Source organism: Grus americana, chromosome 28 (assembly GCF_028858705.1).
Source record: "Grus americana isolate bGruAme1 chromosome 28, bGruAme1.mat, whole genome shotgun sequence".
In the NCBI taxonomy this organism is placed as follows: Eukaryota; Metazoa; Chordata; class Aves; order Gruiformes; family Gruidae; genus Grus; species Grus americana.
In genome coordinates this window covers 2,310,581-2,326,127 of record NC_072879.1, presented here as the reverse complement: position 1 = coordinate 2,326,127, position 15,547 = coordinate 2,310,581, and the positions used below count along the sequence as shown (strand labels likewise).

General features: G+C 52.0%; 2 protein-coding genes across 9 annotated transcripts in view; one reads left to right on the top strand and one right to left on the bottom strand.

Moving 5' to 3' along the window:
• Nucleotides 1–125: 125 nt before the first annotated feature.
• Nucleotides 126–5,169, top strand: DDX49 (DEAD-box helicase 49). 2 transcript variants are annotated; one of them, XM_054805095.1, is made up of 13 exons: nucleotides 129–313; nucleotides 398–521; nucleotides 620–705; nucleotides 986–1,107; nucleotides 1,206–1,393; nucleotides 1,534–1,674; nucleotides 2,007–2,082; nucleotides 2,206–2,282; nucleotides 2,750–2,847; nucleotides 3,237–3,311; nucleotides 3,829–3,917; nucleotides 4,306–4,377; nucleotides 4,664–5,169. In XM_054805095.1, exons 1-13 carry the CDS (start codon nucleotides 136–138, stop codon nucleotides 4,838–4,840), a joined length of 1,503 nt encoding a protein of 500 aa, XP_054661070.1. In that variant the 5' UTR covers nucleotides 129–135; the 3' UTR covers nucleotides 4,841–5,169. The 2 variants fall into 2 exon arrangements, with proteins under 2 accessions (XP_054661069.1, XP_054661070.1); XM_054805094.1 differs by having other exon boundaries at nucleotides 126–521.
• The window catches only part of HOMER3 (homer scaffold protein 3), a 33,018-nt gene continuing 21,580 nt past the window's right edge, over nucleotides 4,110–15,547 (bottom strand). For 4 of the 7 annotated variants that reach the window (XM_054805096.1, XM_054805099.1, XM_054805098.1 and 1 more), the window contains one exon: nucleotides 14,037–15,103. In XM_054805096.1, the coding sequence (XP_054661071.1) occupies nucleotides 14,915–15,103 (189 nt within the window). In that variant the 3' untranslated portion in view covers nucleotides 14,037–14,914. Of the gene's footprint in view, nucleotides 4,517–9,896; nucleotides 10,104–10,653; nucleotides 11,107–12,937; nucleotides 12,978–13,216; nucleotides 13,545–14,036; nucleotides 15,104–15,547 lie in introns of those variants that run through there. The other 3 variants (XR_008574269.1, XR_008574271.1, XR_008574270.1) reach the window with 3 other exon arrangements.

Below are 15,547 nucleotides of genomic sequence, written 5' to 3'. Positions count from 1 at the left end.
ACTGCCGGGAGCCGCAGTCTCCATGGAGACCTCCCGCGCCAGCCAATAGGCGCGCAAAGCGACGGAAGCGTCACCACAGCGCCGGAAGTCGCTGCCGAGCAAGGCATGCTGAGTGGGGTCAGCAGAGGGCAGCCAATGAGGGGGCTGGCGCGCTCGGTGACGCGTGGCCGGAAGCGCCGGGTGGCGGTGGGCACGGTCATGGCGGAGTTCCGGGCGCTGGGGCTGGCGCCGTGGCTGGCGGAGCAGGCGCGGCAGGTGGGGCTGAGCCGGCCCACGCCCGTGCAGGCCGCCTGCATCCCGCCCGTGCTGCAGGGTGAGTGCTCCCCGGCCCCCGGCCCGGTCCCCGGCCCGGTGTTAACGGCCGCTCACGGTCCCCGTCCCTGTGCCTCCCCCGCAGGTCGCGACTGTCTGGGCTGCGCCAAGACGGGCAGCGGGAAGACGGCGGCCTTCGTGCTGCCCGTGCTGCAGGTGCTCTCCGAGGACCCCTACGGCATCTTCTGCTTGGTGCTGACACCCACCCGGTACGGAGCGGCCCCGGGAGGGTCCGGCCCGGGCGAGCCGGGCTGGGAAGGCCCCGCCGTGGCGGTCGGTCCCGTATCAGCTCTCTCCTTCCCGGCAGGGAGCTGGCGTACCAGATCGCCGAGCAGTTCCGTGTCCTGGGGAAACCCCTCGGCCTGAAGGACTGCGTGGTGGTGGGCGGCCTGGGTGAGTGCCGCTGCGGGGGGGGCTCGGAGCCTCTGCCCTTCCACCCTGGTCGGGTCGGGACGGAGCCGAGCGCCGGGGAGGCTCTCTTTCCACGCCGTTTGTTTTCCGCATGCTGCGGAGCTGTTAGCCAGTGGGCAGGCTCCAGAGGGTGGTGGGAATGAGAGAGGCGTTTTCCAGCTTCACAGACTGAATTATTTTAGGGTCAATGATTATTGACCCCGTGATTGTTTTAGGGTCAATGATTAATGATTAGAGCTCACCTCCACGGTTCTGGTTGCAGACATGGTGGCGCAGGCACTGGAGCTCTCACGTAAACCCCACGTCGTCATCGCTACGCCCGGCAGGCTGGCAGATCACCTCCGCAGTTCCAACACTTTCAGCCTTAAAAAACTGAAGTTCTTGGTAAGGCAGTTTTCCAGGTTTGTTAATTTTCTTTAATGCTTTTAAGATTTTTAGCTTTGTAGGTATGCATGCAGATGATCTCGTCTATTTTTGCCTAGGTGTTGGACGAAGCTGACCGGTTGTTGGAGCAGGGCTGTGCTGACTTCACCGCGGACCTGGAGGTGATTCTGGAGGCTGTTCCGGCACGCAGGCAAACGTTGCTGTTCAGCGCCACGCTGACCGATACGCTGAACGAGCTGAAGAGCCTGGCAGCGAACAGACCGTTCTTCTGGGAGGCTGTGTCCGAGTAAGTCCTCATCCGCTCTACTCTGCCTCCAATCTGTTTCTCCTCCCTTATCTTGTCTCCTTATTGTCTTTCACCTCCCTTGTTCCATCTTCTCTTGCCAAACTGGTGTTTCCTGGTGTTTTGCCTTCCCCTCCTGACAGGGTGCGGACAGTGGACGAGTTGGACCAACGCTACTTGCTTGTACCCGAAGCGGTCAAGGATGCGTACCTTGTCCATTTAGTCCAGACCTTCCAGGACGAGCATGAAGACTGGTCTATTATTATCTTCACTAAAACCTGCAAGTGAGTGACGTCGTTCCTCCTGATCACTCTTAATGCAGATGTGCCTTTACGTTTCTGGTTCAGATTCCAAATTCTAGGCGTTAGGCTGGGGTGGTATTTGCTTCCTTAGTTTACTGTGAAATTTGGTCAAGGAACAGCTTTTCTGGGAGCAATCCCGGGGGTGTGGGGTTGGCGTCCCATTCCCTGCCTCTGTTGGAACGCTTCTGTAACTGACTGCGCTGTGGTGGTTGTGGTGTGAGGACTTCTCCAGGAACCCCAGCTCTGTCCTGATCCATCACCTTTAATGTCCCTGTTACATTCTGATTTTTTTATTATTATTTTTTCTCTTCTAGGGACTGCCAGGTCTTGAACATGATACTCAGGAAATACAACTTCCCTTCTATAGCTCTGCATTCCATGATGAAACAGGTGAGTGACAGGAAAGATCTGGGAGATGGATACTTCCAGTTGCATCCCTGAGCCAGATGTGTGTCCAAGTCCTGTGGCTCCTGTGGATCACAGCATCCCTCAGACAGACTTTTCTCTTTACAGCGGCAACGATTTGCAGCTTTAGCAAAGTTCAAGTCCAGCATCTTTAAGATTCTCATTGCCACTGATGTTGCTGCCAGGTAAGAGAAAAATGCGATCTCTGTTGCCAGAGGTGTTAAGCCTGCTTTTTAAGGACCAGAACTACCGTGGAGATTAGGCTGGGTTTAAATTCCCCCTGCTTGGGAAGGAGTGGGTTGTTTGCTTCCAATGTAGAACATCTCTGAGCTGAGTTTTGGAGCCCAGTTGTGTGGGATGTAGCTCTGATCCCGGCTCGTTTTGCTGCAGCAGGGGTGGGTGTGTTCTAGGAGGAGAATGATTTCTATTTCTTAGTGTGTTCTCTGGGTCTAGGAGGGAGCGGCAGGCTGCAAGGTGACGTTGTATTTCGTGACTGGAGAGTTGCACAAGGAGAGGGTTTGTCCTAGAATCAGCCCAGTCTAATAAAGACTATATTCATGAAAATATGGGGCTCCTGGTAAAGCAGAGGATGGGAAGTTAAACTGCATGTATCAAAACAGTGTTTCTCAACTTCTCTTTCCCTGCTTTGCAGAGGTTTGGACATTCCTACAGTACAAGTTGTCATCAATCACAACACTCCTGGCCTGCCGAAAATCTACATTCACCGGGTTGGCCGGACAGCCCGTGCGGGTAAGCAGGGAAAACCAGGTGCCATCTGTGGCAGGGCAGTGCTGCAGCTGGCTAAAACTGGGATCCCAGTGCTGGTGTGATCCCTGAGCGGGTGCGAGGAGGCTTCGCAGCAGCTGCAGCGCAGTCCTTTTAGTCAGTGCCAGATCTACTAAAGCCAGATCGCTGGCTTGGCATCCTGCCTTCAGATCGCAACGATGGCTCACCCCGACTGGTGTCTGATCTGCACCAGTAGTTAACTGAATTTTCAGAGGAAATAAAGATCCCTCTGAGTACCCCATCACTGTGATGTGCTAGGCCGTCTCATGGGGACGGATGGAATTTGGCATGGGTCAGGCTTCATCTCCCTCTGCTTGTCACAATTTGTATATCACTGTGTTTTCATCACCCAGGTCGGAAAGGAATAGCTATTACACTGGTGACGCAATATGACATCCATCTCGTACATGCTATTGAGGAGGAAATCAGTAAGTGGAGCACCATTAATGCTGCTAAAATGTAGGACCACGTCTGTTCCTTTGTGTTTGTGGTACTCAGCCCTGATTTCATCAGTGCAGGGTGTATGATCCAGAATATCAGCGTAAAGTGGTTTCTCTCCCCTGTGTGGCTAAGGCTTGGAAAAGAGCAGGAGCGCTTGAATCTCCATCAGCGTTGATTCTGCTCTTGAGCGTGCCAGGCGTGAAGGTGTTTGTCTTCCATTTCTAGTGGGGGAGAAACAGTGTGCCGAACTTTCTCTGTAACATTTTTGTTAAAGCAGCCAGCTTCTTCCTTACTTCCTTGCTACTGTGTACGCTGAAGTGGACAAAAAGAACAGGTTGCTTTGCGTAGGTTCAGACTTCATTTTTTTTGTTGTTAGGAAGTAGACCTAATTAATACGACATCTTGTGCTACGGGGAATTGTAGGCAGCGGGGAGGATTTAATCCTTTGTTGTAGGCTTTGTTTTGTAACCAACTGTGGTCTGTAAACGTCTCACCCTGATTTAGAACTGAAGCTGCAGGAGTTCTCTGTGGAGGAGCGGTTTGTGCTTGACATCGTCACCCAAGTGAACGTCACCAGGAGGGAGTGTGAAATAGTAAGTGTGCAAACACGAAGCCCCTTTGTTCGGAGGATTGGAGATCTTGGGCAGCTGGGTGTAACCAGGAGATGCGTTGCAGTTTAATGTGCAGCTCTGGATATGCAGCTTTGCTCTTGAGCACATAAATAAGAATTTTTCTTCCTTTTTCTAGTGGAAGCACTTGAATGTGTGTGTGCGTGGACGGTTGTTTTAGTTATCTTCCCTAGGTTTGGTCTGTTATTGCACATTTTTGCAGCATTTTTATGCTGCTGAGTGTTGAGGCTGGTACTTTGGGGAGAAGGCTACCAAATGTGTGCACGCTGGTGGGGTTCTGCTGTACTGCTTTTCTCTGGGTCAGCCTTGGTGCTTGGTTACTGATTGTCCTGCTATGTTTTTGCTTTTACAGGAACTGGAGGGAATGGATTTTGATGAGAAGAAAGAAATAAATAAGCGGAAACAAATGATCCTTGAAGGGAAGGTGAGAGTTGCTGCTGTATAAACTATACTTTGATCAGTAGCTGGTGTAATGCCGTCAGTGTGGAAAAGGAATGACAGTTCCTCCCTCACTGCTGCAGTGTGTGTCTGTCTCGCTCCCCTTCAGGGTGGTGAAGTTTTACCTGAAAGGATGACTGATATTAAAAAGCACATTGGAGTAGAGTCTGACTTTCGCAGCCTACTTGGTCACAGGCTAAAAAGCAGTGTGGGCATCTAGGAAAGGCAAAGGGGCTGGCATGTCACCAGTGTCCTGGCATTTGCCATTGCAGGATCCAGATCTGGAGGCAAAAAGGAAGGCAGAGCTAGCCAAGATCAAGAAGAAAAACAAGCAATGTCGTGAGAAGATCCAGCAGACACTGCAAAACAAAAAGCAACTGCAGCTGAAGAGGAAACTGCAGAAGAAGATGGAGCGGCGGAACAAACTGCACGCTAAGGAGGAGAAATAACATCCTTTGGCCTCACTCTCTTGGCTCGGACTGCCCTGACACTGCTGCTGCTTTGGGAATACAGGGATCTAAGGCATTTTAATGTGGACACTGCTGACCTACGTCAGTGTTGGAGAGTAGAGGAAGGGGAGTGAGAAGGGACGCTTTGATAAACTGTCTCTGTTACTTTTCCTTCCTGCACAATGCTGCTGGCTTGGGCCATTCCTGGCAGGCTGGATCAGTCTCCTGGAAGAATGTCCTTCAAGAGCAGGTTTCCTTCCTCCAGCAAAGGAGAGGCCAGACCTGAATTCTTGGTGATGTGGAGAGAAATAAAGATCCTCTCTCTCTTCCCCCTTCATTCAGTCATTGCTCTTTCCCTTTCAAGGGCTGGTGCTTGCCACTCACACTTGTTTATATTGACAGGTTCTCCCCTGAGCCAGAATCTAAAAATACTGTGACCAAATGAGCTCAGCCCCTATCCGTGACGTAGCTCGGAGTTTTCAGAGAGGAAAATTCCTGGAACAAGTGGGGAGTTTGTATTGTGTGGTTGGTCCTGGGGTCTTCTTGGAATAATTCTGCTTTATACATTTAAGTGATGTTCTTGCTTTGGCTCAGACTCCAGGCCTGGGCTGCTACCCATGGCAATAGCAGTCATGGTTTGGAGACCGGGGCTGCTGGGGACTCTGGTTTCCCAGCTGATCAGTAAGTTCAAAGACCATTTCTGGCACAGAACAGCCCCAGGAGTAGCATTGCCTTGTTTCTTGTACCATCCAAGTGAGTGGATTATATCTGGGTCTGTTCTGTAGGTTTCTGTGCCTCTCTGTGTAGCTTTGCATCGTGTATGTTTGGAATAGGAGGCTGGTTAGGCTGGAGGGGGCTGAGCTTTCCTAAGAAACAGTTGTGTTTCCCTATGGAGCTTAAAATCCCAAAGTAACTGAGGCCAGAGTTTGGGCAGCTCCATTCAGATGTCAGGTCTGATCCTCAGTGCCTTCTCTAACGGTCAGAGCTTTCTATGACTTGAGACTGAAGATCTGTTACTTCTGTCCTCTGGCTTACAAAAAATAGTTTCTATGGTCAGCGCCAAATAAAATATTTATTGCAACAAGTGACTGGATGTTTGACCTCCAGCATAGGGGAGGAGTTGTGGGATTTTAGGGGTGGGAAGCAGAATGTGTGTAGGTAAACAGCTTGGAGGTAAAACCAGTTTTATTTCAAGAGATGAGTTGGATAAAGCTTGAGCTTCTTGTGGGTGTTCTATTCCTCAGTCCCCTCATCGGGAGCGCAGCTCCTTTCCTGGGAGCAGGCAGTCCCTGCGGTGCCTTTGCCTGACTCGGGCACGGTCTGTGCACAGTGAGGTCTGGCAGAGAAAAGCTGGTGTTTCCCTTGGGGGAAACTCCTGGTGCCTCCGGGCCGTGCAGGAGTGCAGCGCTGACACAGGCTTGGGAGGTGCGGGTCCAGCTGCTGCCTGGTGTGAGATGGGAGCGGTACCAGCTCCGAGATGCCTGAACGTCTTCCTCCTTGCTTCGTCCTCTTGGGTGCCCTCCAGGAAGGAAAAAACACTCAACAGTCTGACTTGTGGCACAGCTCGCTGTCACCCGTGGCAGCTGCTGCAGCACCAGCAAATATGTTTGTATCAGACCGATGCTTTCTGAATACTAAATGCTTCTACAGCCTCGTGCATGCTAATTTGTGGAGCAAGCTTGTTAGCTGTAGATTAAAAAGACATCCTCTCTGGGACAGGCTGTTCCTGCCTTCCTGGGGAGGGTGCTGATCCTGCCTTCGAGTGTCAGTTGTTCCCCTCCCTCTCACAGACACTTCTTAACCTGCTGTCTGAAGTCTCTTTGCTTCAGCCTGGTGGGGGTTTCACTGTTTGTCTCCTTCCACGTGTGACGTGGGGTTTGATCAAGGCTCTTGTCTTGAAGCTTTATTTAAAATTCCTTTTAATATATCCCTTGTCTGTCTTGAGCGGCCTTCTCTGTGAGGGTAGGACACGTGCTGGAAATAAGAGCTCTCTGTAGTGCTGACGAGATGTTCTTGCTTCAGATAATCAGTTTTGGGAGTGGCTGAGTAGAAAAAGAGGTTGCTGTGCTAGTTGGGATGTAGAAAGATGCCTTAAAGTCCCAGATTAGGAATTTACATCTTGCCCAGGGCCAAAGGACATTGGGTGACGGTTTTGTACGTTCTGTCAGTACTGCCCCCCAAGTAGGATATTCCATTCTGGGGTTTCTAAGCATTGTCATGGGATCCCCATGGAACATAAGGACTTCCTTCTCCTCACAGCCTAGATTGCGTCTTGGCTGTAAACCCACCCCCTCTGCATGCAGCTCTGCCTGCCAGCCCCCAAGCAGGCGCTCACACACTTCCCTGTCTGTGCTGTGCAAGAACTGGCCAGAACACGGCTGCCTTTTTATGTCCCGCTGCATCCCAGCACGCCCATCACCTCTTGCCGTGTGCCCTCCACACGCGCTGCTCACCCCCTGCCTTCAGCCCAAGCTCCCCAGCCCAGAGGGGGGGTTCCCTGTCTGGGTTGCCATGGAAACTCTTCTCAATTCAGCATCTCAGATTGCCGACTCTTCTCTCGCCCGGACCATGTGCAGCTGCTGAACACCACGCTGGCACGATGGCTGTGCCGGGGTGTGCAGGAGGGGATGGTCCTGCACCCGTGCCAGCCCTCCTCATCCTCCCGTCTCCTCTGGGTGTGAAACCATCACCCAGTCTCGCTGGGGCTCTACAAGCGTGGGCTCCTCCGCCTCGCACCTTGCATGGCAATTCTGTCTGCCCTTTACGCTGATGGGTCTGTAGGCACGTGCCAAGCCTGGCTGTTTTGTGTGTGTTTAAGGACATATTTGTCTGTTCCTGGAGGGTTTTCCATCATTTCTGCCCCTTATAGGGAGGACAGACATCTGAGGAGTGCTTCCCAGAAGTTTTGCAGGGAGAAGGGAGAGGCTGGGATCCTCCTAGGTGAGATATACAGTATTTGCGAAATCCTCCCTACTGGCAGTTTTGCTGAGCAAGGAAATGTGGAAGTGGGGACAGGTTTGGTAACACGGCAGTCACCTTCAGGAGCTGGCATCCCCTTCACCTATGGATGCTGTACCAGGCAGGAAAGCTCTGGATCTCTATGGTGAAGAAAAGGCAGCTGCAATTAAATAGTCTGGGGTAATCTTTGGGCCAGGTTTTTGAATTCTCTCTGCTGAGACAGTAGCGCTGCATTGGAGCTTATGTTCTAGCTCTGGTGGCTGCGGGTGCAGCCATTTTCAGCTCTCCCCTCGCAGGGGCTGCGCTGGGTGCGCACACGCCATCTCTGTGTGCATTTAACACAGCTGTATCTGTCTCCGTGTGGGTCCTTCACACTGTCCGAAATCTCACTGGTCCAGCCTGCGTTGTGTCAGCTGCTGCTCTACCTTTGGATCCTCTTTGCAAACACGCGCTCAGCTGATTTGAAAGCTTTAAAAAGCTGCCTAACAAGCTTTTCTACCAAGAATGGCCTTTTCCCCCCAAGCCCTTCCCCGGGGGCAGCTCGGGGTCGGGGGGGCCCGCCGCCAGGTTCGCCGGTAGATGGCAGTTGGTGCGCTCTGGACACCCTCGCTGCTGGCTCTGGGCCTGGTTCAGAGCGGAATACAGCACGGGGCTTCTTGCCCGGGCAGCTGGATAGTAAAGATTCAGCTTGAGAAAGCAGGGAGATGGCGGGGGGGGGACGGACAGGGCTGCCTGTCCCCAAGCCTTGCCCGTGCAGCAGTCAGGCCCCAGCTGGGTGCTGCTGCTGGCGGGATCCTCCTGGGTCAGTGCTTCAAGCCTCAGCATCTTCCCTCTCCTTGCAGGGCAGGGCTGATCCTGAACCCTGCAATGCTCCTCCGTAGTTGTGGCTGCTTCTCCCTTCCAGGGCTCTCCTCCCAACTCCTTGCAGTTTCTTTGTTGAACTTTCACCTTCCCTGCCAGTTTTTGCTGATTAAACTCCTCGTCCGTGGCACACCCTCATTCAAGGCTTGACTGCAGCTGCCCGGACACGTGTCTTCACTCTGGGTATGGCATGCTTGACACTGTAACTCCCCTAGTTCCTCCCTGCCAGCATCAGGACTCCAAAAATGGGACAGAGGGAAGGAATACCCAGAATCTTTTTTTCCTTCTATACTAAGAAAGCCTCCCTGCTGGCTCTGTTTAATTCATACCCATCTCTCACTCCCTGCAGCAGCTCTGTCTCCTGGGAATGCATCTCTGCATGACTTGCTTTGGATTCCTGTCACCTCTGGGAGGGAGAGCAGTTGTCAAGGAGCAGAAGAGTGTGCTCCGGCCTTGCAAAGCGAGGCTCTGAGCACAGCAGTGGCTCATCCCCACTCCATCTCCGCTCGGTACCTCCCAGTATCATTCTTGAATTCCCAAGCCCAAACAGCGTAAGCTGTGCTGCTCCCATGTTGAGGCCACAGGAGAGGTGACACGCCACCAATCTCTAGGTCAGACACCATTTTCATCTACCCATAACAAGGTCTGGACATTAATATCTCCAGCCAGTAAGGCTAGAGTGAAATGTTTTCCATCTGTTGCCTGCTGGGATTTGAAACCCTGTTAGCCCAGCATCAGTGGAAACAGAAGGCAGAGACTATCTACAGCATCCTCCGTCAGTTGTTGTTCTACAAGCCCTTGGGAAAAAATAAGCTAGCAACAGGGTGAGGAGGTAGTGCTGAGGCAGAGAGGCTGCCGCCTTCCCCCCGGAGCACACAGTGTCACACGTGCGCAGGCTGGGGTGCGTGAGAAAGGGGTGACGATTCATTTTTGTGGCAGCCTGTGCGAGTCCCAGGGAACTACAAAGGGGACGTATTGCCTGGAGAGCCGGCGCTGCAGCCTGCAGAGCCCTTCCCTGCACACCGTGGGGACAGAGGTGGCACCAGCCTCCTGCCCCTTTTCACCTTGCAGCCTCCTACAGCTGGAGTTGACAGTGTTATCCGAGGAAAGGGAATCTGGTACCATCAATTCTCACTTCCCAGGCTCGTGCTCAGCAGAGCCCAGGGAGCTGAGGGGATGCAAACGGTGCTTCAGCTGAGCCGACTGGAGTGTGCAAGTGTTGCTCCTTCACATTTACCTGTTTCTGGAGCTGCCACATCTCTTGTGTCTGAAGTGTCGCTTGCTCTTACCACAAGTGTCTCATTTCCAGCATTATTGCAGCTGCTGCTTTTTTGGTAGGGTGGAGGGAAGCCGACGGAGGAGGTAGGACCTTGTGCAGAGATGATTAGTGCTGTAGCTCATGTTCTTTTCCCTCGGAGCAGAAACTGCCTTTACACACCACAATCTAATAACGGTAATAATTATAAATTACTCTGGGAAAGGGGACTGTGAACCTCACTGGGTTTTTGGGGCTTTATTATGCGTTCACAGCCATTTTCCAAAACACACATTTAATTGCCTTCTCTGGTGCACACGGAAATTGTCTTCCAGTGTGTGCATGTGTGTGTGTGGGGGGTGTTACACTCGCAGAGTACGCTTGCCTGTGCTGTCAAGTGTAAACAGACCATTTCTGAACTAAAAATAACCTATCCTCTGAGTAACAGAGCAGCTGATCTCTGCAGCCCAGATGCAGGAGCTCAAAAGGGTTAGGTCACCTATTTTTCATTAATGGTGCTATTTAATTACAAATTCCCCCAAGTTTGATCCTTTGGAGATTTGAAACAAAGTGCCTAGTTGCTTCCCCTCCACCAAAAACTTGCTTCAGTGTGTTCTCACAAAAAATACAGATATCAAAGAGAATCCGTTAAGTAACTTTGACGTGAGGCTGCCTAACAACACAGCACACATTACCAGGGGGCTCTGCAGCAGCTTTTTGGGAAGAGAAAGATTTTTACCTCTTGTTCAAAATCACTCAACGGACTTAAGATATTAACCAGTCTGGCCTGCGCTAGCCTTTTCTTCTCTTGGCTCTCCAGGCACCTTGTAGATGTGAGTAATTGAAGCGCAACAGTCCTTCAGGGAGGGTAATTATCTACTTTGTGAAAGAGGAGGAATCAAAGCCCAGAGAGGCGAGGGAGTTTGCAGAGCAAGGCAGTGGCAGAGCTGTTGGTGGTCTGCCACTCTGACTGCCAGGTCAGCTCTAGGTCTGGACTGGATTTGCATTCCTCTTCAGCCTGGAAGGCCTGCATTGGCATGTCAGATGGAGTTTGCATTGGACACATCCTTTTTTCTGAGGCTCTGTTATTGGCACGTCCTGCAATAGCGAAGCTCCATTTCCTCTTGCTGAGCTGGCCAGAAGGACCTTGTCTCAGGTCTGGACTCAGAGCAGAGAATCACACCTTGCTGCTCTTCATCAGAAGGGCGTGCAAAGAGGGGAAGGTTGGAAGACTTTTTTATTTGTTCATCCTGATCTCACACGTGAACCATTTTCCCCATCTTCCCTTTACTAATGTTCTGTCTGGGTTTTCTATGAATAATTAAGTTCCTCATTTACCAAAAGAATTAGGTCTCTCGAGGTACCTGCAATCAGTAGCATTTCTCCTCCAGTAAGGAAGCCACTGTTAGTTGCTGACAGTAATTGTTATTGCGAGACAGAAGCAAACATAACACTGCAGCCTTGCCCTTCATCGCTGGTTTTTGTAACACAAGATTTTCCCCTTTTGAAGCAAGAGAAGCGTAAACAGGGAAGGGGCGAGGGTTGGAAGGTGCGCGGTGGGGATGTGTTATTAGAGCGCTGCTGTTCTGAAACACAATTGAAATCCTTTTTAAATGCTCAGTAGAGTGGGGCAGATGGAATTAGTGCTTTGCTGCTGTTCTGTCTACAGTGGGGTTGTCTCATTGCTAACCGCAGATTTAGGGCATTTGTGGAAATAGCTGGTGATGAATGGGTTTTCATTAGTTTAGAAAAGGGGAAGACTGCAACGGAAAGTGCCGCCCAGAACCATCCATCACACTGCCCTGCGATGCCTCAATAAAAGACTTTTAACAAATGCTGAGCACAGGACAGATCTCATCATAAAGCCACTATTCAGATTATTCTGGCAAGGAAAAGAATTGCAACTAGCACCCGTGGGGAAGAGTGCAAAGGAAAATGGCCTCTGTTCCTGGCTCCTGACTAGGGGAGAGCAAAGGAGCACAGCCAGGACTGTGACTAGCCAACAGAGCGACGCACAGCAAATGCATGGAAAGTACCGCCGGCCTCAAGGCAGGCTGTGCGCGAGGAAACAGCATCCAGCATCCCGCCAGGGACACGGCGGCTCCAATGGCAAAGTTTGCAGACACGGACAGCGCTGCTTGTTTGCAATGAACAGGCTGCTTGAGACGTTTAGCGAAGGGGCCCTCTTTGTTCCTACTGCAGCAGTGCTGATTTCACAAGGGCTGAGCGGAGGAATTTGCACTTAACGATATGACGGGGCGTAATACCTCCCCCACTAGAGAGACACGACTTCCCAGGGGTCACACCTCCCCAGGATATCAGATATTGAGCTGCTGAGTCGTGACAGGAGACACTATTTCCGGATCCCTGCGTGACCAGTGCATAGCACCCCTTCCTGTTGGTACCCAGATACCCTGTCCACAGTCTGAGCCTGGCAGCACTCTCAACGCCGATTTTACACACCATAACGATGGGAGACCTGGGGGCTAGGACTGCTTCCACAGGCACCTTGTGCACAGTTGCACCTGGGCTTTGGCTTCATATGGGACACGAGGATAAGCAGCAGCCTAAAAGTTGTGGTTTTTCATAGCACTGTGGGGTTTTTTTCTTGGTATTTTTTAAACAGAGCCTGGCCCTGGCTGCCTCTCCCCCACTCAGAGCCGAGTCCTGCTGGGATGTGCAGCAGCTTGACTCAGGTCCTCCCTCTCACTTCTTGGGACGGGTCCGAGCGTGGCCTCCCTGGGGAGGGATGACTCGCCCAGGCGTGGCACACGCTGGTCTGGCCAGCCCCATCACACAGGCACTGGCCAAGAGGCAGGGCTATGAAACGGGCACTGCCAGAATTTAAGGATCCATACCCAGCTCCTCCTTGTGGGTCGCAGCCCAGAAGAGAAGTGTGAGAGAGGAGGAGGAGGAGGAGTACAGAACATAAGAAACTTTGGCTCAACTTTCTTTCTCCCATACTCCCAAATCCCACCCTCCTCCCTCCATATTAGAGTGACGGAGATGCAAACCAAACACACCTTTCTTGGAGCTGATCTCTATTTCAAAAGAAGGCTGCTCCTGTAGGAATAGAATATGGACATTGGCATGGGGTGGTAAACAAGTCCCTAGAAATTTTTGCCACCCAGTTACTTCCTTCCCTTCTTAAACTCCCCGAAACAAATATTACTACAGTAGCTCCAGCCTCATACAGTTGTGAGAACGCTTCATGCAAGGAAAAAAAAAAAAAAAAAAAAAGGGAAGTAAAAACAAACAAACAAACAAACTCCCCAAAAAACCCCAACCCCAAAACAAAAAACCTTTCCATGGCTATGCAGGTCTGGAAATCTCAATGTTTCCTCATCACTCCTGGCACAGGGAAGGGCTTTGCCTAGACACAATCCAGCACAGAGTCACCAGCAGTTCTCCACTCCAGCAGATACCCGAGGTGCCAGACCTAATCCTGCCCTGACTTGCAGGCAGCGCGTGGAAGCTGTGGGTTCCTCTCATGGTCACCAGGCGAGTGAAAGGAGAGGCAGGCTCCGAGGAGCCGCACCGCCTTCCCACAGGTCTGCCGAGGTTCGGCTGGGTGCGGAGAGGGCAGTACTTGGCAGCCAGGCCTTGCTAAGTACCGGAGTTTCTGCAGACCTGCGAAACATTCCCAGGATTACTGCTGTCTTTGCCTAACTTATAGCGGCAAAGAGGGCAAAAAACCAACAACAAAATCCAAATCCATCAACACTCCTGTAAGGTTACTAACTACTTCTACACAGACACTGCTTCGTCATTCAGCACAGGGCTAAGCATGCTCCTAGGTAACTACGGGGGCGCAGCGGGTGCCGTGGGGGACACACACACAACTTTCCAGGTTTCTGTGGTGCCTCCCTCGGGCCTTGCTCAATTCTTATTACTAGACAACATCTATGTTAACTCACAAGCTTCCCACAGGCCCTGCAGGGCACCGGTCTCAGCATGCTCTGAACGCCTCCTGTTCTCGTTTCATCTGGCCAAGCATGGCAAGCTGGGACCTGTACCCTTCACAAGGAATACTGCACGGCTGACACCGAGCAGGACATCTCTGTGGACTGTTTCCCAATTAAAAAAAAAAAAAAAAAGAGAACAAAAGAAACCAAGAGCAACTGCGATTTGCTCCATTTAATTTCAATTAACTGCAGCCCTTAGAGGCCGGGAGAGATGCCAATCTGGCAGTTTGTTGGCCATCCCCTCGGGGATGTCCCATTTCTCAAGTGCCCCTTTCTCAACCAAGCCTCTGCTCTTCTCAGCTTAAAGTTTTAACGAGTCATCAAATCCCACTGTGTTAAACTAATAAGAGCTTTAAAACCTGCAGTTCTTTTTCCTCTGGAGGGTGTGACTGAACAGTGGAAAGGACACACGGGCAGGCAAGCGCCCTTCTCTGCAGTGGGGACATTGCTACCTCTGGAAGCTCCTGACAGTGACCAGTGTTACCGGATCCTGTTAGAAAGACGCGATGTAGTTAGGGCTGGGGAAGAGAAGGAGCAACTGTTGTCCTCAGTGTGCTAGAACTTCTCCCTCCCTCCCTAGGCAGGGAAACAGGCAGCTTAGTTGCAAAAGGCAAGTGGTTTCCTAAAAAACTACTGAAAAAACCGCGAAGGCTGCTCAGCCCCTTCCCTTAGAAAACTGTAAAAACGTGGGAGACACAGTGTGGCAGCAGGGAGGCTGGGAAGGCAGCACGGGGACAGCTGCTGTCTCTGGACCACGCCACAGCCATGACAGGGTCCAGAGAGGTCTGGCTGTGACTCGTAGATGCTCCCTGTAGAGGATTCAGGAGCTCAGGTCCTCTCTGCCCGCTGTCTGGGTGTTCAGCGGGCAGTAAGTGGCTGCGGCTGGTCTCCACACTGTCCAGGCAGCTGCTGGTATGTTGGCGTATCCTGCCCAAACAGACCTCGAGGCTGTTCTGTGACCGTAATTGCTGTCAGTGACCAGTCCCAGCTGGGGTTCCCCTCCTCCGGAGGTGTCTCCTCTGAGCGTGCTGCTGCTCAGTTGCTCTCTACCAGCTTGGCTAGTCCCTGCCGGATCTCACTGAGCTCAAATATCTTCACATCCATTATCTCTGCCACCTTGGTGACCTCATTCTGGATCTTCTCCCTCTCGGCTAGGGTCTCTGCCAGCGTCTGCTCAGCTAGGTGAAGACGCTGCTCCAGCTCTGCATTGCGTGTTTCCAGCTCCTGCCAAAGAACACACATGCAGTGAGGTGGCTGCCCCAGCACTGATACAGGCTGCTCACAGACCCACCCCCCCTTATCTTCACAAAACAGCCCTGCTAGCAGCCCAGCTCCGGGGTACCAACCCAGCCAGCCCAGGTCTCCATCAGTTCTTTCACCAAGGGATGTCCCTATCTTGAGCCACAGCACCCTGGCACACACACGCACATGAGCACGTGTTCCCCTGACCCAGGCATCTGCCCACAGTTTGCAAAGGTGCTAGAAATGCAGATCTCCTCACATGCCTATCATCTCCAGGTCTGATGGCATTTGATGTTCAGAGACATTATTCTGCCATGAAAGGCAGTGCCTGTGTACGGGGGTGAGTCCTGCAGCAGATCCCCTCGTTCAGAAGCTTGGAGGTAAACACAGGCAGGCAGTGCCCCCAGAGACTGCACAACAGACCGT